General features: G+C 49.9%; 8 protein-coding genes across 8 annotated transcripts; 4 read left to right on the plus strand and 4 right to left on the minus strand.

The window, feature by feature from the left end:
- Positions 1 to 58: 58 nt before the first annotated feature.
- RhiXN_04210 (inositol-1,4,5-trisphosphate 5-phosphatase 11) lies at positions 59 to 1,720 on the plus strand (the record flags this gene model as incomplete). Its single annotated transcript, XM_043324027.1, has 1 exon — positions 59 to 1,720. One exon carries the CDS (start codon positions 59 to 61, stop codon positions 1,718 to 1,720), a length of 1,662 nt encoding a protein of 553 aa, XP_043176446.1.
- A 196-nt stretch (positions 1,721 to 1,916) lies between these two features.
- Positions 1,917 to 4,813, minus strand: RhiXN_04211 (pre-rRNA-processing protein ESF2; the record flags this gene model as incomplete). Its single annotated transcript, XM_043324028.1, has 10 exons — positions 1,917 to 2,417; positions 2,473 to 2,623; positions 2,675 to 2,771; positions 2,828 to 2,987; positions 3,043 to 3,363; positions 3,414 to 3,554; positions 3,613 to 4,047; positions 4,098 to 4,351; positions 4,426 to 4,485; positions 4,543 to 4,813. 10 exons carry the CDS (start codon positions 4,811 to 4,813, stop codon positions 1,917 to 1,919), a joined length of 2,391 nt encoding a protein of 796 aa, XP_043176447.1.
- A 269-nt stretch (positions 4,814 to 5,082) lies between these two features.
- Positions 5,083 to 8,505, minus strand: RhiXN_04212 (extracellular metalloprotease; the record flags this gene model as incomplete). Its single annotated transcript, XM_043324029.1, has 13 exons — positions 5,083 to 5,265; positions 5,317 to 5,426; positions 5,478 to 5,699; positions 5,755 to 5,912; positions 5,954 to 6,082; positions 6,134 to 6,222; positions 7,006 to 7,055; positions 7,112 to 7,150; positions 7,201 to 7,361; positions 7,414 to 7,597; positions 7,651 to 7,765; positions 7,825 to 7,965; positions 8,308 to 8,505. The coding sequence occupies 13 exons, from the start codon at positions 8,503 to 8,505 to the stop codon at positions 5,083 to 5,085; spliced, it is 1,779 nt and encodes a 592-aa protein (XP_043176448.1).
- Positions 8,506 to 8,678: 173 nt separating this feature from the next.
- Positions 8,679 to 9,980, minus strand: RhiXN_04213 (extracellular metalloprotease; the record flags this gene model as incomplete). The annotated part of the gene is made up of 6 exons (XM_043324030.1): positions 8,679 to 8,738; positions 8,791 to 8,836; positions 8,893 to 9,297; positions 9,355 to 9,475; positions 9,533 to 9,648; positions 9,712 to 9,980. The coding sequence occupies 6 exons, from the start codon at positions 9,978 to 9,980 to the stop codon at positions 8,679 to 8,681; spliced, it is 1,017 nt and encodes a 338-aa protein (XP_043176449.1).
- Positions 9,981 to 10,995: 1,015 nt separating this feature from the next.
- Positions 10,996 to 11,511, minus strand: RhiXN_04214 (uncharacterized protein; the record flags this gene model as incomplete). Its single annotated transcript, XM_043324031.1, has 1 exon — positions 10,996 to 11,511. One exon carries the CDS (start codon positions 11,509 to 11,511, stop codon positions 10,996 to 10,998), a length of 516 nt encoding a protein of 171 aa, XP_043176450.1.
- A 185-nt stretch (positions 11,512 to 11,696) lies between these two features.
- On the plus strand, positions 11,697 to 13,248 carry RhiXN_04215 (uncharacterized protein; the record flags this gene model as incomplete). The annotated part of the gene is made up of 5 exons (XM_043324032.1): positions 11,697 to 11,707; positions 11,755 to 11,805; positions 11,856 to 11,952; positions 12,009 to 12,062; positions 12,127 to 13,248. The coding sequence occupies 5 exons, from the start codon at positions 11,697 to 11,699 to the stop codon at positions 13,246 to 13,248; spliced, it is 1,335 nt and encodes a 444-aa protein (XP_043176451.1).
- Positions 13,249 to 14,121: 873 nt separating this feature from the next.
- RhiXN_04216 (NADH dehydrogenase) lies at positions 14,122 to 15,342 on the plus strand (the record flags this gene model as incomplete). The annotated part of the gene is made up of 3 exons (XM_043324033.1): positions 14,122 to 14,267; positions 14,688 to 14,829; positions 15,280 to 15,342. 3 exons carry the CDS (start codon positions 14,122 to 14,124, stop codon positions 15,340 to 15,342), a joined length of 351 nt encoding a protein of 116 aa, XP_043176452.1.
- Positions 15,343 to 15,717: 375 nt separating this feature from the next.
- On the plus strand, positions 15,718 to 17,812 carry RhiXN_04217 (HMG (high mobility group) box protein; the record flags this gene model as incomplete). Its single annotated transcript, XM_043324034.1, has 4 exons — positions 15,718 to 16,786; positions 16,873 to 17,051; positions 17,109 to 17,429; positions 17,489 to 17,812. 4 exons carry the CDS (start codon positions 15,718 to 15,720, stop codon positions 17,810 to 17,812), a joined length of 1,893 nt encoding a protein of 630 aa, XP_043176453.1.
- Positions 17,813 to 19,018: the final 1,206 nt, after the last annotated feature.

A 19,018-nucleotide genomic window follows, 5' to 3' on the forward strand; every position in this document is an offset into this window, starting at 1 on the left:
AAAGTGAGCAGCGAAAATTTATCGTAGGGTGCGCTTATTGAACACTCCTAGCCATCAAATGCAGCGGCTTCTGCTAAAATCTTCAGCGTTAAAACAAGGAACACCGCATCTAACATCTCTGTATTTTCTCCGTGGTCTTTTCAACCATGCCAAGAACAACAGCAAGGGTAAAATATCCTCGCCCAAGAGTGGTGCAGCAATTATACAATCCAGTCAATCACGATCACAGAGCCAGAAGCCTCCTATATCCCTACGTGACTTGGGAAAACTTCTGAATGGACCGACACCCGAATGGCCAAAGTACAAACCGAAGAAAAACATGGGTCGCTGGAGTCTGCGGCTGTACGTGCGAAGAATCCGGAGTCTGCTCAGCTCGTTAGCCCCAGTGTACGCCACTGCTGCCGTGGAGTACGTTTCATCTGAACCAAACATACCGGAAACGTTGCGTCCTCGAGTTATGACCAAAGCGGTATATTTTTTGCTTCGTGCTGGGAATTTTCCTGGGGCCTTGAAGATTTATAGGATGATGCTTGCCGATGGATTTTCCCCTCCCGAGCCCCTTGTAGCGGCAATACACCGGGGTGTCAAGGCCAACGCCGCCCGCAAGACCGTTGTTGGATTAAACCCTGTCCTAGAGTCTATATCTCCTGCTCGCCTATCGGGAACACTTAACGAGCACCACCTCGCATCTCTTCTTTCTGTGCTTAAATCATCAAAGCGACCTGAGCTTATGGAGGACATTGTACAAGCATATATAGCTCGGAACTCGGACTCATGCATTGGGAACCCTTCGGTCGTGGGCTCCATGATTCGTGGGTATCATGCAGCCGGACAGCTGGATGGTTGTTACAACTGGTTTCACAAATACAAACAACACTGGGCTTTTAAAAATGAACCTACCCCAGCTTCTCCCTATGTATGCTTGATGGTGGCGTCCCGGAAGCTCATGCCATCAAACACCGCCGCGTTATATCGGATTGTCCAAACCATGCAGGAAGACGGAGTGACTTTGACTACTATAGCCTATAACGAAATTTTAGTATCCGAGCTTCGAAATCGTAATTTTAGGGGTGTTTTCTCAGCTTTCAATGCCCTGGAGACAGGGTCATACAAACTACAACCAGACGCATATACCTTTTCGTTGATCTTCGATGCGTTGTGGAAAGATGCGACAGGTCCCTGCCAAAATGCTCAAATTAACCCCAACAACATCTTAGACCAAATGCTATTCAATTCGCATCCATCCGTTTTGACTGTACACAGCTCGAATGCAGCGTTGCGATATTTCACACACATTGGTGACTTTCCCTCCAGCATTGCGATCATAAAGTCTATGATGACGCAACGAGTCTCGCCGAATTCACTGACCGTTCGGTGGATCCTGGAGGAAGTGTTCAAGCGTTGTCGGATCGCATTTAGCATTTCGGCGAGCCCCCGGCTATGCGATTGGGCTCGTCTCTTCTTAGGTGGACTTACGCGTGATCATCTTGCGCATACATCTCATTTCCTAGACGTCGTTCAATCGACCCGGGATGACACCCAGTCTCATAGACTCACCCGTGCTGCCGAAGACGCCCTTCTTATCGTTCACGAGGCGTTTGTATCTCAAAAATCATCTCCAAATTTCACAAATGAGGAACAACGCAGAGCTTTCCCCACCCTAACACGACTTCACGATTTTTTGCATGTCTGTGCCGACCCAACCTGTGGCAAGTACTGAGCTACATCGAGGCTTCATCATCCACACTACTCTATATACTTATACGTTTCTCAAGTTTATTTGTATCTATGTCAAGTTTATTAGCAGCCTCCGGACCGTTAGACCCAAAATCATGTCATTGAAAGTAGATACTGAGCGGTTACTAAAAGCGAAAAACATATATACGACAGAATTCAGAGACCACACCCAACCAAGATTAGTACATAAGCTCAACATCTCCTTCGGCCACACCGTCCATATCGTGGTAGCTCTTCCTCCCTGCTGACGCTCGGGGATCTTCACGAGCATCTGGTGGGGGCATCGGGCGAGCCGCAGTACCGGATGGCATATCGAGCCCGGTAGTTGGGGGCCGCGGTGGCAGACCAGCGAGCATGTGATCAGGGGGCGCATAATCCCCTAGTCTTTCGCCTAACCGGGGCCCATTACCACGCATCGGCGAGCGAGGACGTGCGTAAGGTTGTGGCGGACCATAGGCTGCGTAATAAGGGTCGAACGGAGGTGGGTAGCCTCGGTAGCCGGGTGGGGAAGGAGGTCGGTATCCATATGGCGGCGGCCCACCCATCGGGTACATGTGGCGTGGATCTCCCATTGGGTAGGGCATACGGGGCGGAGGTGGCGCTCTTGGGTCTGGTCCAGGAGGGAGTTTGGGAATCTGGATGTGATGAGGATCCAATGCGAAGTTATTGAAGAACGGTATCTGAGAACGCCCCACCATCAGTTAATGTTCACTATCAGAGGAAGGTAAAACGTACCGTTTCTAGTTCTTGCGTTAGTTCGGGATGTTTATTGGCGATATGCTTCTCAACAAATGACGTGGCTTTAAAGAGCTTTGTGCACGTCTTGCACCTAAATTTGCCCTCTTCCTCTTGTTTGATGTACTCCTCAACGCAACGGGACAACTCACTGCATGCAACATTAGGATCTGTATGAGTGATGCATCTAGCATTGACTTACTCGTCATAGTTTTTAGCGCCATACTCCGCGGGGTCCACCTTTTCTGGCTCAGCTAGTACGGCTATTTTGTGGTCAAGCCATTCTAACCACCTCTCGTCTACACACAAAACTTTAGACCTGATTGGTGACAGGGAAGACTGCGCATAAACTCACCACTCAGAGGCTCGGACGCTGGTACAATGACGTTCGGTCGAGTGTGTTTGAGACAGCGGCGCTGCAATTCTTCGGGAAAATCTGCACGAGCGGCGCAGTAGTAGCAGCAATTGAATGCAGTGCGAAGATACGCAAGGTACAGATCGAGTTGAATACTCAACTGTCAGGCGAGTCAAGTTAGATTGCTATTCGTTCAATGAATGGTTCTCACGTACACTCTTAGCAGCAAAATTGGGGCCATCAGAGCCACCCTCTTTTTCTTCCATCTCAGCAACTAGTTTCTCAAATCGACGCTCAACATGTTCACATCCACTTCCCAAGGATGACTCATCCTCGGCTTCACCATTTGCCGTCTCAGAAACATCTTGTACACGGTTTAAAGCACGAGATTCCTCCTCATAGATATGAGCTAATTGTTTAGCTCGCGCGAGGTCTTTTGTCAACCTTTGAGGGTGACATGCTGCGGAGGGTGTAATACGAGCACGTCCGGTAAAGGGACGAACAATGCGGGTCGTGTGAAGTTTGAAGTTATCAATCTGCAGAATACACGTCAGCAATAAACTCTGGAATTATCACAAAGACGGACCTTAAGCTCTGAGAGGGAATTCATGACCTGGTCCATGTCTGCATCATCAGCAAACCTAATCCAAGCTGCCCGATAAAAGTTCTTTTTGAAAGTTGGTTCCCCAAATGTAACATACACGAATCCTGAGATAGTATTCAGTGCCTAATCGGAAGGCAAGAGTTAGCATTCCAAGTGTGACTGAATAAATCAAAAGGCCAACCTGTTCCAGCTTCACACGTCCAATGTCTGGTGGTAGGGTCCTAATCATAACCTGGTTACCCTCCGTCTCCATACTACACTCAACGTCCCGCCCGCCTTGTGGCCCCTCCTTGACTTTACCATTTTCGGTAGCTTCTGTGGCCGGCTTTGGGTTACCCTCGTCATCATTATCGTGATCAAAATCCAACTCGTTATCATTGGTATCAACACCCTCAGCGCGAGGTGAGCTTGCAGGCTTAGGCTCCGTTGTCACTGTTGTAGGATCTTCCACAACGGGGTCATATTTTCCTTCTTCCAGTTCTTGCACAAAACGGGCTGTTCTCCCCTTTCGGCCCTCGGCCTTGATTCGGTCACGCAAGGCACCATATTCCGTTGCGGGGTCATAACGTTCGATAAACCAAACTTGGCTTTTGTGGGCGTTGAACAGCATGTTGTTCTGAGGTTTGGTCAGCATGGCTTAGGCCATAGAAGCCAATGGGCACACACCTGCTTGAGCAACATCTTGCGTTTATAGGCATCGAAATGAGCTCGCATGGGGTCAGATGCCTTGTCCAACTCTTTTCCAGCTTCGCTGGCTTCGCGTTTAACCTTTTCTTCTTCTTGAGCAGCTTCAGGGTGGTGATATCGATACCATTCGCAAAATGCGCGGAATGAGACAGGAATATCTACACTGTACGGATCCATAGGGCCACGGCCTCTGTTGGGGGACCTGTGGCGGCGTGGATGCTCTCCGTGATAACCTAGTGCTCATTGTAAGATAGCGAAGAGAACAAAGACAGTTAGTTAAACGTGCCATGCTCATCAAATCGCGGACGAGGGTCATATCTCTCGCGTTCGTTGGTGGGCGATACGGACCGACGACGCTTCAAGCGGCCTATGGTTGAAAGAGAATGTTTACTAACGGAAGGGAAAGCTAAAGGAAAATTCTGACCGTCTTCTCCACCGGGACTACGGCTGCGACCACGGCCTTGGGTACGACGATATTCCCAGTCAGGTCGGCGTCGGTCATGCTCGTTCCATTCTCGATCGCGGCCCCAGCCGTCCCGTTCACGATCATATTCACGGTCACGGGAGCCCCATCCATCGTTTGGATAGTAGTCTGGACCAGGTGGATATTTCATAGGTCCGTTCGCGTCGGTGGGCGAGCGAGACCCAGGGGCAGAGCTGGGGGGAACATAGCCGGGGGGAGGCCAGGATGACATGGTTCAACACTAGTATTTGTCTTTTGCTTGCGCTAAGTAAACTGTTTGGATGCAGCACAGAAAATTGAATATGAATATGAATATAACGGCGACTTCATGATCAGAGCGAGATGGAGACAGTTGAGCGCAAAGTAACAGACCTCAGCGACTGTTTTGATTCACCGTCGTGGTTGTGGTGAATGGGAGACACGACACGCTCAGGACCCCAGTCACCTAAGCGCTTACGCACAGACCACTCAAAACATTGAATTCGGATAGTTATCTATTGCTTAAAAGATGCTAGACAGTACAGTATTCAGTGTCTCTCCACTGCTGTTCTTATGGTTTGCGGCCGTGCTTTGACTAGCACGCGGTTTTTTGGTCTTGGGTGGTCCGCGGTCTTCGGTCGTTTTAGATGTTGTTGTAACTCTTCCAGCTTCATCCGAATCTGTTTTTCGCTTCCGCTGAGCACGCTGTAGAAGGTCTAGATTAATGGCATGTCTGTTATGTAAAATTTTATTTACCTTTTCTAGCACACGGGCAAGCTCCACGTTCCGAAGATAATCCCTCTGTTCTGTCTTGGATTGAGATAGCTCGACCCGTAAGCGTGCAGTGTGTGCAGCAGCCTCTTGAGCTAAAATAGCTCTTTAGTACTTTCATTAATCAGTACTAACTTATAACGTACCAACTTGCTCCGTGAGCATGTTCCACTTGAATTTGGGCAAATATTTCATAGTCCAAATGTCATCCCTCCATCGAGTGCCTTTCTTCCCGCCTATCGGCTGCGCATTTAGCATCTCTGCTACCGACCTTGCAACATGCTTCGACTCGAACTCGACCCAGCCCTCAGTGTAATGGACCTTTTTCGTGGCAGTATGTTTCTTTCGAAGATATGCTCGCTTGGGATCTGTATAGCAGCTGCTTAAGATCTTATATTCAGCCAAGGAAATTATCTCGCTTACCTTCTTGTTGCAAGAACACCCGCCCTACTTTCCCATAATTCGACATGAGATGCTTCACTTTGGCAGGTCGCATACCAGGAGGTATCCGGGAAATATAAATAATTCCGGCTTTTTGCTGAGCCTTTTCGAACTCTGCCAGAGCTTCTCCAGACAACGGCCTAACTGTTTTATCCAAGCCCTTTCCGACCTCTTCCCATACGCATGTTCCTCCAAGCCCTCCTCGTCAGATGCTTCACTCTCTTCCTGATAGTCGTTGTCCTCACTTGAGGCCCCCGATTCATCATGGTCTTTCGAGGAGCCTTCAACATAGTCAACATCAGCGACTCCTCTGTGGATCAAAATTAATTACAGTAAGCTGGTTCGGAATAGATCTACATACCTCGATTCAGAGCGGCAGGTTTGGTCCTCTGGTCCATTCCCCACGTGTGTATTTCCTAGTAGTACCTTTTTATCGTCTCTTTTTAGTTTCTGTTAAGTATTGAGAATGAATAACAAAAAGCAAGTGATATTGATTCGAGTTCGAAATACTGGGAAGACGGATCACTGTGCGCTGTGCGGGCAACAAATTCATGTCGATAGTCACGTGAATAAAAGCTCATTTCATAACGTTACGCATACAGACTCTTGCGTAGAAGAAGCACGACCAAACGATTCAGAATCTCATTGAGTTAGAATTCATAGACTCGGGCGGCTCGGCTTACACAGTGAGAACCATGTTGGAATGGCTTTCGTACAAATCAATACCTCATCATGGCTCGTACATTTGAATCCCAGATGGTTGATACAAACCTGCTGATAGGCAATCTTGTTACTCGTGCATTGGCAAAAGCGAGGCGAACATACATAAAATCGACTCTCTTGGCCATGATAGACCGATGGTTGGTATTTTATACGGAATATTCTCAGTTCACACCATACTCTATCGGGGTATAGGGAGCTCAGTCGCTGTCGATTGATTGCAATTATGGAGGTCTCCTGTCCCGAGGAAGTTGAGTGTATCTTGGAAGTTAAGATCAGAGCGTGCCAAGAGCCTGGGCTCCCAGGAGAAGTTTAGCATATTGGTCCTTGATTCGTATCACCTCCCTCAAATACTTGGAGATCTAATCCCTACACGTGATAGCATGGGAGCTAAAGTTATTCGAGCAAACAGTTGCATTTCACTTCCTTCATTGGATACAAGATAAACAGATTTTTACAAAAGCCATCCTCTGAACCGTCTGTGTATCCGAATCCCTCACTTAGCGGAGATACCACGGTAAGTGCGATTGAGACTTCAAGCGAGTAATCTGGCCAGCGGTAAACTACAGGAAAAGTCAGGTGTATGCGTCCAATAGCAGCGCCATTACTCACCTCATACATGCACGAGTCGTATGAGTAGTCCATGTAGTTGTGAATGCTATTAGGATTACTCAGAAAAACTGCTTTTAATCACCGTTTGGTACTCACGGGTCAACACCTCCGCCAGAGCAGGTATCACGGCCAGTGGGGCAGCCAGAAGCAGCAGAAGCCTCGGGGGAGTGTCATCGACATAGTCACCGGGAGAGCAGCCACCCTGGAAGGTGTGGTAGAGACCGAGCCAATGTCCAACTTCGTGGTGAGTGTCTTGCCTTGGTTGTAGTTGGTAGTGGTACCGCCGGGAACCGAAGAGTAAAGTATTACAACACCATCATCCTTGGGGTTGCCCGAGTAGGATGACGGAAGGTAGCATAGCCAAGGAGACCAGCACCAGAACCAGACTTGAATCCAACAGTGTAAACGTTAAGGGCTTTGCATCCCCCTTGCGCAATGCGGTCTTCATAGCGGTCTGGTAAGAGTGCTAGGTCCCGCAGAGTTGAACCAGTTCCTGTACGCAACGAGGTCAGTTACGGTTTAATAGTATTGAAATCTTAAGCTTACGCGTTGGTAGTGCGGTCGGTACCCGCAAGAGCGAACGACAAGCCGCTACCAGAGTAGTGGCTGTTGAGTGCCGAGATGGAGGACGTGATCTGGCTGTCGGGGACGTTTCCTTGGGCTAACGCTGTGGGCCGAGTGATAAATTATACTTATAGTCTTAGAGTTGGCATTACTCACTAGTTCCAGCTGGATAACGTGCCAATAGACCTGAATGGTAGCGGCAAAAGTAGATCCAGCCTTGAGAGTGACCTTGTTCGCAGCAAAGTGTGCCTCAGCAGCGGCAATGAGCTCAGCGCTTTTCTGGGCGTCAGCGACTCGCTACACCCAAGCGATGAAAACATTACCTGGGCTCGCTACCACAGCTCCTAGATGGTGTGATTGTAATAAGGAGCAGCCAAAGCGGCGCTGATGCCAAAGGCAAGGGCGGAGAGCGCAGAGAACAACATGGCCGCTGAAGTGACTAAGGAACCCGAGTCGATGATGACCTGGGAACCGGTGGTGACCACTTAAATAGCTCTCATAGATATGCTTAGGATACACATCAAACTAACTCCCGTCTATCTTACATGCGCTAAGTTGAAGCAAACGCATGGTCTCTGCAACTTGTGTATCTGGGCAACCATATGGGAGCGCAGTACAATAACATTGCACAGGACTTACTTGTGCCTTCCCGCGTCGCCTAGCCAATACAAATTGGGTTAATGTGTCGTATTGCATCCATATCAGTAGCCTGTATCGGTGTCGAAGTTGGTTCAAGCATGTGCCAAGCGAGTTTCCCGTGGTTGGTTGACAGGTGACGCATATGGTGAGCGGATGCCTTTGTACCCAATGGGGAGTGAAGTTTGATTGGTCATCCATTTGTCCTGATATCAACTGTGACATCAGTCTAGTCACACATTCCGGCTCTGGAAAGGAATCAGCGAGTGCAATGATAACAACGGTCGAGAATAGTAGCAACGTTTTGATCGAAGTTGAGTAAAGATTTTCATTTTGGCAAGTAACATTTAAAGAGCCTCAAATTCTAGATGAAGTTATAGGCCACGGTAGGTAGCAATCTGCGACTTGAAACGAGTGATCTGACCGGCGGTAAACTTGGAGGAAATATATCAGTTTCAGTTTGTCTGCCGATAAAAATAAGCGTACCTCGGTCATGCAGGAATCATAAGAGTAGTCCATGTAGTTGTGAATACTGAGATACAAAGTATTAATACCGACAAAGCGCATAAACGAGTGCCCTGAACTCACGGGTCGACGCCTCCACCAGAGCAAGTATCACGGCCAGTGGGACAGCCAGAGGCAGCAGATCCCTCAGGAGGGGTATCGCTAACGTAGTCACCTGAGCCAGAGCAACCACCCTGGAAAGTGTGGTAGAGACCGAGCCAGTGACCTGTCTCATGGGTCAAGCTCTTGCCCTGATTGTAGTTGGTGGCGGAACCTCCAGGAACTGAAGAGTACAGAATAACAACACCATCATCCTTGGGGTTGCTAGCATAGTCAGAGGGGAAGGTAGCATAGCCGAGCAGACCGGCACCAGAGCCAGATTTGAATCCAACTGTGTAAACGTTGAGAGCTGCAGCACTACCTTGACGTAACGCAGTCTTCATTGCGGTTTGGTAGGAGGTATCGGGTGCAGCAGAGTTGAACCAATTACTTAAAACAAGAGTCTTGGTAAATACGGGTCTATTTATCCTAGTAGGCTTTACTTACGCATTAGTGGTGCGAGTGGTACCAGCAAGGACAAAAGTGAGACCAGAGCTGGCGTAATGCGTGTTCATCGCACTAATCGAACCAGTGATTTGACTATCGGGAATGTTTCCCTGTGTCAACGCTGTATCATATGACTGGTGGTTAGCTGTCGTGTAAAACTAACGAAAGAGAAACGTACAAGTCCCTGCTTGGATGACATGCCAGTACACGCTGATAGTAGTCGCAGTTGCAGACACCTTCGGAGATAACTTGTTAGCAACGAAATGAGCTTCCGCTGCGGCAATTTTCTCGGCACTAGTTTAAATGGTCAGAACTAGGCCACAAGCTACGATTGGATTGGATTGGATTTTCACAAACCTGGGTGAAGTGCCACATAGACGAGGGATCGTAGCATTGAGGTGAGGAACCGCAAAAACGGAACTAGCACCAAGAGCGAGAAGGGAGATCGTGAAGAACAGCATTGGTAGCAGTATAAAAACGTTAACAAGATGCAAGAGTGGAGGAGCTTGAGTCTGGAAAAGCGATCTTTCACTGTATTTAAAGTAGAGCGACCATTGGTTGAAGTAGCCTTTCCAGAGGTCTACCATGCGGTAGCCAGTTGACTCGCTCCTAGCCACGCGCAGCATAATCTGGAGACAAGTTTAGAGAAGCCTAAATGCCGCTACACATGCGCATAGAGTGCCAACTGTAAATGAAAAACAGAGTAATTTCATCCTTTCGATTGAGCTCTCATCATCGAAAAGCATGCGCGTCAGTGCTTCGAAGAGATAAAAATAGACCGTACGACCAGTCATCATGCCCATGTCCGTTATGTGAGCGGGAAATTTCATTAAATATAATTCCTGCCTAGGGGACCATCACTAAAAATAGGCTACCTAAAGCTTGGCAAAGTTATTGGTCACGCTTGATGAGTTAGGGTCGATGGATTACTCACATATACATGGCACTTAATCATCCATATGTGCAAATCTACTTCAAGCCCCGAAAGCGGTCCATCGAGGGACTCAAGCCTTTTTAAACCATAACCAAGAGTACCGTACCGGCATTTAGCATACCTTCACAGTATTGGAATACGAATACACGCAATTGCGAAGGTGGGTGACGATATATGTTATGTGGTCACAGCGCATGAATCGTAAAATCTGAAGTAAGCAGGGAGGCTGTAAGCATTGCCAACAAAGAACACCCGCTTATAGTTGGTTTCACGAGGTATGGGAGATAAGATAGAATCAAAGCACACTTCTGGGTGCTCACGAAGTACCGTCGGCAAGCGCTTGCCCGCATGCAAGGTCTTGGCAACCATAAATTCCTAGTCACGGGGTATTGTTATAGCCTAGTGGTTTGCATGTGTGCCCCTCGTCGAGAAGTCGACAGAAGCCAGCTTGAAGCATGGTGCTTAATAGCGAACATTCGGGTAGATCGACATCCCATACTCAGACTGGGCTTTGATATACTCTTGTTTGCAAACGTGCAACAGTCGTTTATGCTGTTAATTTACTCATGTTGAGCCTCATCGATTCCAAACAAGGCATAGACCATCAAGCGAATCAGAGTAGGATTTGACATCTCTTTGGGGCTACAAATGAGTCATAAAATAACCCAAACAAAGAGTCACTTACAATCGTGGTTGGAATTGGTACATCACCTCCCCTTAGCGCCCCTAGCCACTCGAGCCGCCGTCTCAACCATATACTGCCCATCGACGTGCGTTTTGGCATGTTTGAGGAGGTCATCACCGTGCACTTCACTAAGATGATTTGCCGCGGGTGCATCAAAATCTATGCCTTGTCCCTCAGCCCAGATTCGGCTATCCAAAAGTTCTTGTTGATTGACACCATCCAGTGACGAAGTATCAACCAATTTAACAGCCTCAACGAGCCGCAGCAGCTCCTGTAGCTCCAACTTCATGGTATTTTTATCCGACGACGTGGAACCGGGTGCATTCAGGGCAGATAATCGGTGTAGGCGTGCGAATGTCTCATCAGAAAGCTCGGGCGCGGGGTAAGTAGAGAGTAATTCTCCAACAGACCATGTAGCTTGCAAAGGAACGGGTAGATCGTCAACGCTTGTACCGCTACTCGCTTTGTGGCGACGTGATATTCCTGTGCAAAACTGGCGAGCAGTGGCACGTAATGTGCTTGAGCTCCGAAGAACCATTAGATGCGATTGTAGCGGGCGAGTGGGCTTGACAAGGAGCCGGTGGCTGTGTATATTATGTAACATCTGTCATCAAGGTGTTTGTCACCAAGTATGTTTGCCTTCTGCCACGCGAAGAGACTGCCACCGGCGCCTGCTCAACTCCAACCCTCTTCATCAGCATCTCAACGAAATATACAGCCATCATGGGTAAATGGTATGATGAAACACTATTCCGAAATAAAATGGCTAATTGGAGAGCAGGTCGCCCGCCTACTATGATGACTTGCTCCACATGAAGTTTCGGTCTTTAACGTGAGGGCACTGTGCACTGCGCACCATCAAAGCTAACTGAGAGAGTCCAGATACAATTCCGTGGATAAATTACGCAAATTAAAAGTCGAAGATGACCTCGTGGATTCTCACCCGGAGTTCAGGATAACACATGAGCAATTCATTCAGGTGCGTATGGTTGACACTGGCCTGTGCGTCGCTAAACCTGTTTAAATGAACCACAGGCACTGGATGTCACAGACCCCTTTACACAACAGATCATTGAGATACTGGTAAAGGTACGTCTCGGGGAATAACCAAGTCCGATCATTGTCCATGTTTACGCCTATACTTTCTTGGTAGGAAATAGCCACCCGCCGCCACACTAGAACGAACCGCGCCAATACACGGTCAACGGCTACATGCTCTGCCCGAACGGCCAATGCACTGTTTAATCTTTGGGAATCATGTCGGGGGGCACCACCTTCTCATTTGCCAAGAAGAAGCGAATTCGTATTTGGCTCGCATGTGTGGGATGGTGATAGTGAAACAGAGGATGTGGGCATGGACGAACTTACTCCAGAGCCGGAACCGCTTATAGTTGGCGGTCAAGCCCCGGTTACACTGGGATCCCGTATCGGCAGCAGCCTGCGCGATGCTGGATCTTCCTCGTCATCAACCTGGTCATCATGGAGACCATTAGATGTGGTCTTCTCCCCTCCCAATCGACCATTAGAAATACCTTCTCCGCCGCCCCCTCCTGCGCCTTCAACCCGCCCACATAGTAGTCTGTTGTCTCTTGTGTCAGCTCGTAATCCTGTCACCAGGCCATCATCAATACGCCGCCCAGCTTCTGCAAACAGCGTTACCTACTTCCGCCCGCGCCATCGCACTGCAGACTTTGAGGCCCAAACACAGCGCTTGCGTGATCGCGCCAGAACCAGAGACTTATTAGGTTACGCTAGTGGATCAAATACTACCAATGGAAATAACTCTTCAATGACGAACCAGGTGCCTCCTGAAAGCTTTGCTCGGCGCGAAGGCGGTCCCAGAAGTGACGGTGGGCCATTAGAAACGCAGTCTTCAGCTTTATCTCCAGAGCTCCCACCAGCCCCAATGCCTGCACATGCTCATCCCCATTCGAGTGGCCCTTCGCACAATACTCTACGACGTGTGACGAGTGAATTGTCATCATTAGATAGGTCAATGGAAGCACATCGGCGAGAACTTACGGCTGCACGCGAGGACTTTGCTGCTCGTTTCAGGCGCGGGGTATCGACATTTACACCGATCTATCGTCGTTCAGAGTCCCCGATCTCAATGACTGGACCATCGTCATCGAGCGCGGGTGCGAGTGTGATACATCCTCAGCCAAGAGAATCTCTACGCGCTGCGTTGTGGGGGACCGGCCCGGGAGACGAGGAGGGTCTCCCGACGCCGCGGTCCCTCACACCCGAATCGGGCGAGCGGGGACCCACTGCATAAACGAAGATCCAGTGTATCCCCGGCTTGAAAAGGAAGGTTAAATAACCTTCTCTTATCGAGTAGCGAATCGAAGCCAAATGAGTTAGGGGGTCGAGCAAACCCATTGCAAGTCCGCCGGGAGACTCGGAGAGTTTCGATCTGAGGGGGGATATGAAAGGATTGGCAACAATTGACAATTTTCATTCCCTAACGAATCTTGCATTCTTTAACCTATTCTTTGATTGTGTTTATGCGTTTTGCGATGTCTCCATTTGCATTGACTTGACATTACATTGACTAAAATATTGAAACTTGCATTGATCCAATCTGTACACCGTGTGTGGTCCGTGCGAATTCTTGATCATATCACCGATATTTCATTGGGTTGGAAATTGGCAAATCTGGTCCCACTTTCGACCACCGCGCTTGTTAGTGACAGGACCCAAGAGTGAGTTTGGGTAGATGATTGGTATAGGGGAAGAACGGGGCGCCCTAACTATGACGTTTATCATACAGTGCCCGTAACATACAGACAGTGCGTCTATTTCAGTGCCTGGGCATAATAGAAAATACTCAACTCACTATCAAATTCCTGCCTCTGCCTCTTTTATCGCATTGCTCTGGCTATCGTCTCTGGCCGTTGACACCGACAATTGAATTGACATCTCGTTGTCTCGGGCGGTTGTACGCAATCTTGTTGGTCGCATCGCTGGGACCCAATCTCAATCCATATCCCCATCTTCCAATCCAATCTTGCCCATTCCGCATCTACGGATCACACTTGTTCGAATTATGCCTTGACTGGATGTGTTCCATGGGCTTCTCTCTCCTTCACGTTGGAATGGGAATACCTCCTATCATATGTATGCTTTATGCACACGTTTGTAAAGGGATATGCCCCCGCCCGGCGGGTTCGAGGCAATCAAGTACAAACGTTCGCTGCCTTTCCGTGGTCCAAGCGGTGCGGTCTTATTGGGAGGCATTGCGGCCGTATGTGCATATGGGTTCTACAAGGTTGGGAAGGGAAACTTGGAGCGAAGGTGAGTGAGACAGTATGGCGATGTTCTCAAGGATGGCGCTTCTATTTCGTTACCCACCACTCCATGCTTCTCCCGTGGATAGTTTTGGGACGCTCTAGGCGACTCTGGGCTCTAGTGCTGCGCTTTAAGATGCCGGGGTCATACGAACCCGAGCTTAGTGTAATTCTTACAAGTTATACTCGGGACGGCGGCCGTCGGCTGTCGGCCCCCGATTCCCGGGTCTTAGATACTTTGTCCAACGATACTGCGCGTACGAAAGAAGAAACAGGAGAAGTATGTAGGGGCCAACGCTTATCTGCGAGGTCCGATTTTGAAAAGCAGGCGCTGGATCGGCGCTCTTTTGTTTGGCCCCATGATTGAGTCATTTTGTTGCCTGGGGTGATGACTGGTTCACAAGAGACTGATTCGTTTATTTGGTAGGGAGTTGAAACGGGAGAATACGTGGGCACGAATTTATTTGGTACCGTTATTGTTGGCCGAAGGGGATCGTGATGCGTATCGCCGCGAACAAGCATCGCTTGCACGCGAGCGAGAGATTATGAAAGATGTCAAAGGCTGGGAGGTGAGTTTACTGTTTAACTTGTTATGAAAGAGTGTCGGGGGGCGGGGTCACGTGGACTGTTGGTCGAAGATGTGGATGTGCGAGCCCGGGGTACGCTTGCGTTGTATACCTCCTGTGGCGTATATAGCGGGGAGATCGGGCTCTATCTATGACGCAGCTGGGGGATGGCCAGGTCCGATTGGCCGAGTGAAGACTAGGCTGGACATTGAAAGTCGTTTGTCGGCTGTCCGCCGGGTATCCGTGTCGCACCATGAGCGGTACTAGCGCCTGGGTGGATCATGGGATTATGGGTGAGGCTGGAGCTGGAAGTGCAATCGACTGCATATTGAGCGCTCGAAAAGATGGAGACCGAGATCTGTAGATCACTGGGGCCTGGTCTACATTTGGTGGGAAGGCGGGAGGGGTACCGGGGGCTCGACAATTTTGCTCATTGTTCGTCTGATTTGGCAGGTTGGGAAGAGTGTGTACCATAACACCAAGTACAAGCCGCAGGAAACAGTCGTGGTCATCTGATGAAGCCGGGATGCCGGCCGGGGACCTCTAGGAGCAGGCAATGTACATAGATCTGCAAAGCAAACTCATGTACATCATAACCGGCTCTGGCGAATGAGTGATCAAAAGGCCGACGGTAAGTACCGGTAGTGAGTTTCAGTAATTTGGGAGGGTGATAGGGGGCTGAGGCGGGTCTACCAAATAGACACCTACTTTGGTAAATAGCCCCTAGGGCGGGATTAGGCTGCTGAGGACGAAAAACGCGGCACCTCCACGTGACTCATCCAGGATTCTGGGAATGCCCGGGCTATTGGAACATCCGAGGCGACGAGTTAGGGGCTATGCCGGTGTGTGAGCAACTGTGGCCCTGCGCTGTGTCGAGCAATACTTAAGCGCATGTCCTGCATCCGCTCGACGCTCGACATACGTTCCCCCTTTGCTTCCGCACCTATTTTGCCTCCGCATTTGCGAGAACCTGCTGCCGTCTTCAGACGCATCCGTATGGACTCTCTGCCATCATCCTCCACTTGGCCGACTTCGTCCGACGACGGCCCATCGCTTGCCGCTCGTGCATTCGCCAATTTTGACTGGTCATCGCCCACTGCGATGCTTGAGTCGGATATTCATACTTTTGCCACACCAACCACCCCAGAGAACATGATCTTCCCTATTGACGACATGCTCGATCAGCCACCTCAGGGCCCAGCCCAGGCTCAGTATCCTCGCACGGGCACCCTCGACAGCTGGGACGAGGCGCTCTCAGCCTATACCCACGTTGACCAACTAACTTTCGACGAGCCAGACCTAGACAATCAGGGCGGAAGCTTTTGCCTTTCAGACCCCAATTCGTTTAGTGGCACCCCTTCGTCTTGGGATGTCGGATCGGGCATTAGCATTGAGCCCCCCTTGACTCCGGATAGCCCCCCTTACCATGGGGATTCGTTTGGTGTCTCACCAGGACAGTTAGCTCCCTTCTCTCCCTCGAACCCCCTCGTCTCCTCTTTCCCAGGCGAGCACATCTTTACTGTAGGCCAGCCCTCCCCAATCCGCACCCGGCCCACTGGCCGAGTCCCAATTCGGCGCACCAATACCCACACGCATTCGCACTCGTTCTCGTCCCAGCTCCGGGGATCGACGATCCATTCGCCACAGCCGAGGCCGACCTTGCATATGCGCGCCATGTCACACTCTGCGGCTATGCATTCTCGTCCCACTAACCTAACAATGAGTCCCCGAACTCTGCGGAACAGTACTCTTGATGCGGCCTTGGCCCAGCCCGATAGCCAACTCCACTTCCACCATGTCATCGCCACCCCCTTTTCCTCCTCCGCTCCATCCGACCCGGCGCCTATTGCCGGCAACTTGCGGAGGTCCCTCACCCCCGGCGACGAGAAGACTCTGAGCGCTGGAGAAGACGATGCTTCATCGAACCGGAAGGCCTCCCCCGAGCAATCTGCTGATTTAGGTATGTATTTTCTATTTCGGGACCGTAGCGCCCGCGGTCCAACTTGATGTGATCGCTCATTTATCTCCTTACTCCTATTATTCCAGTCCCACCCACTCGATCCCGGCTGAACCCGCCGAAACAGGCCCCTTCTACCTGGCAAATTTTCTTTACCGAATACCTCCAGAACTACAAGGCGACGAACCCCGAGCGTAAGCTCAACGTTTCGCAAGCTGCCAAAGATGGTGGTGCTGCATACAAGGCACTTAGTCCTCAGCAAAAGGAGGTATGTCCGTCTATGAAACGGAAGCATTTCATTTTATTGAACCCTCATTCGTTGTAGATCTACAAGCGCAAGGCTCGTCTTGCCAAGCAAGAGTACGACCGTGAACTCGCCGCATGGCAGCGGATGCTCACACCCGAGGATATTCGCGTGGAGAATGCCTTCCGATCCGCTCAACGCAAGGCGGGCAAGTCGCGCCGCTCGAACCTGAAGGATCCTAATGCACCGAAGAAGCCTCTCAGCGCATATTTCATGTTCCTTCAGTGGATCCGAGCCGACCCTGCCCGTATTCAAGATGTCTTTGGGGACGAGACCGAGACCACCCGTCAAAGTGTTCTGGCCGCCTCCAAGTGGCGTGAGCTTAGCGATGCAGAGAAGAAGGTGGGTATTGATATTAATTCTACTTGTGGATATATTGGGCTAATCTAGCCCCCTTTCAGCCCTTCCTTGCCCAGGCCGAGCGTGAGAAGCTCGAATACGAAGCCGCTCGCAAGGTCTATGAGGAACGAACTTCCGGTATCTCCAAGTCGAACCCCTACACTGGTGGATTCATGCATATGACCGGCACCACCGTTACTAGCAACAGTTGGGGAACTTCCGCCGACGCCGAGGTGGGCGGTCGCCGAGGATCCTCATCCAGTGGTAAACTCCCAGGCGGCGCATCATTCGGCGCGATCATGTTTAGCCCTACTTCCACTTACGATGAGGAGGCCGTAGCCGATGGTGACATGGAAGACATGTTGAACACAATTCACTGGAAGTGAATGACCTATGGAATAAATCCCTCACCAGATACTACTTTTTTTATCATGTCCTGTCCTCTCTTGGATATATCTACGTTGCGCTAGAGCGAGGTCTCGGCTTCCTGGAGTAGCAACGTCTCGTTCTTCTCTTACCACTATCGGACTCATTCGTTTGCCTGTACTTCGTTTCTTTAACCCTTTTCGTATCTTTTGTTTATGATGCCCCCTTACGACCTGTGATGACCTCTGACCTATTCGTCTCCCGTTCTGCTATTGCATACACGACCTTCCTTACTTCTGTTTCCTATCACCCCCATGGCAGGGTATGCTATGTATTGTATACCCACCGATCCGTACCCACTGTATCAACCAACGTCGATCCTACCAGTCTGAATTCCTGCTTTTGCTTGGTGGAGTGGTATAATTATATGTATATGTATATAAATCACTCCAAGTGTGTAGTCAATCGTTTATTTGCCGGATTCTGGAAATTTCCGTGGGTGTTCCGATATCTATATGCCTACGACAAGTCTTCTCCCAATCTATCAACTAAAATCGTACCACGATAGAGACTAAGAGGAAGGAAAGTGATCAAAAGACGCCCTCGATAAGCCAATACAGTGGGCTGTCAGGCGCCTCACATCGATTACTATTACCCCTACTTTCACGTTTGATCAGCGAAGTTCGATCGGTACGCCGGTATCGGCGCTTTTCGCCCTAGGGGCTCGCCAAACCATACGCTGATGGGGCGCACCATCCTCGTCAAACTCTGCGATCACAAGTCGAAATTTGGAGCGGCGAATGCGTGTATCCGAGACAGGGTTGAATCAGTCAAGTCGACAGATATCGATTCACAGAATCCGAACCCAGATGCAAGCAAATAGTCCATTACCGGGAGCAGGTCCGAACCGAAGGGACGAGGGAGCGAGGAGAACAGCACTCAGCGCACAATGCACATCCCGAGTAGGCAGGATTGAAAAATAAGATTTTGGCACAGCGAGATCGGGTGTGTATGCGTCCAGGAGGGAAGTATCAGACCATGTCCACGTCCCAACGATGCGATTTCCCAATGTCGAGAAGGATGCCCCCGGACACCACCGGCACCGGTGTAAACGTCCCATAGGTCCAAAGCGATTTATTAAACGAGGGAATCGGTCGGAGTGACACATAAGGTTATGTCGAGGATGTTCGGGACGAGTACGCGTGAACGGATGGTTGCGGCAAGTG

This window comes from Rhizoctonia solani, chromosome 1 (genome assembly GCF_016906535.1).
Source record: "Rhizoctonia solani chromosome 1, complete sequence".
Classification (NCBI taxonomy): Eukaryota; Fungi; Basidiomycota; class Agaricomycetes; order Cantharellales; family Ceratobasidiaceae; genus Rhizoctonia; species Rhizoctonia solani.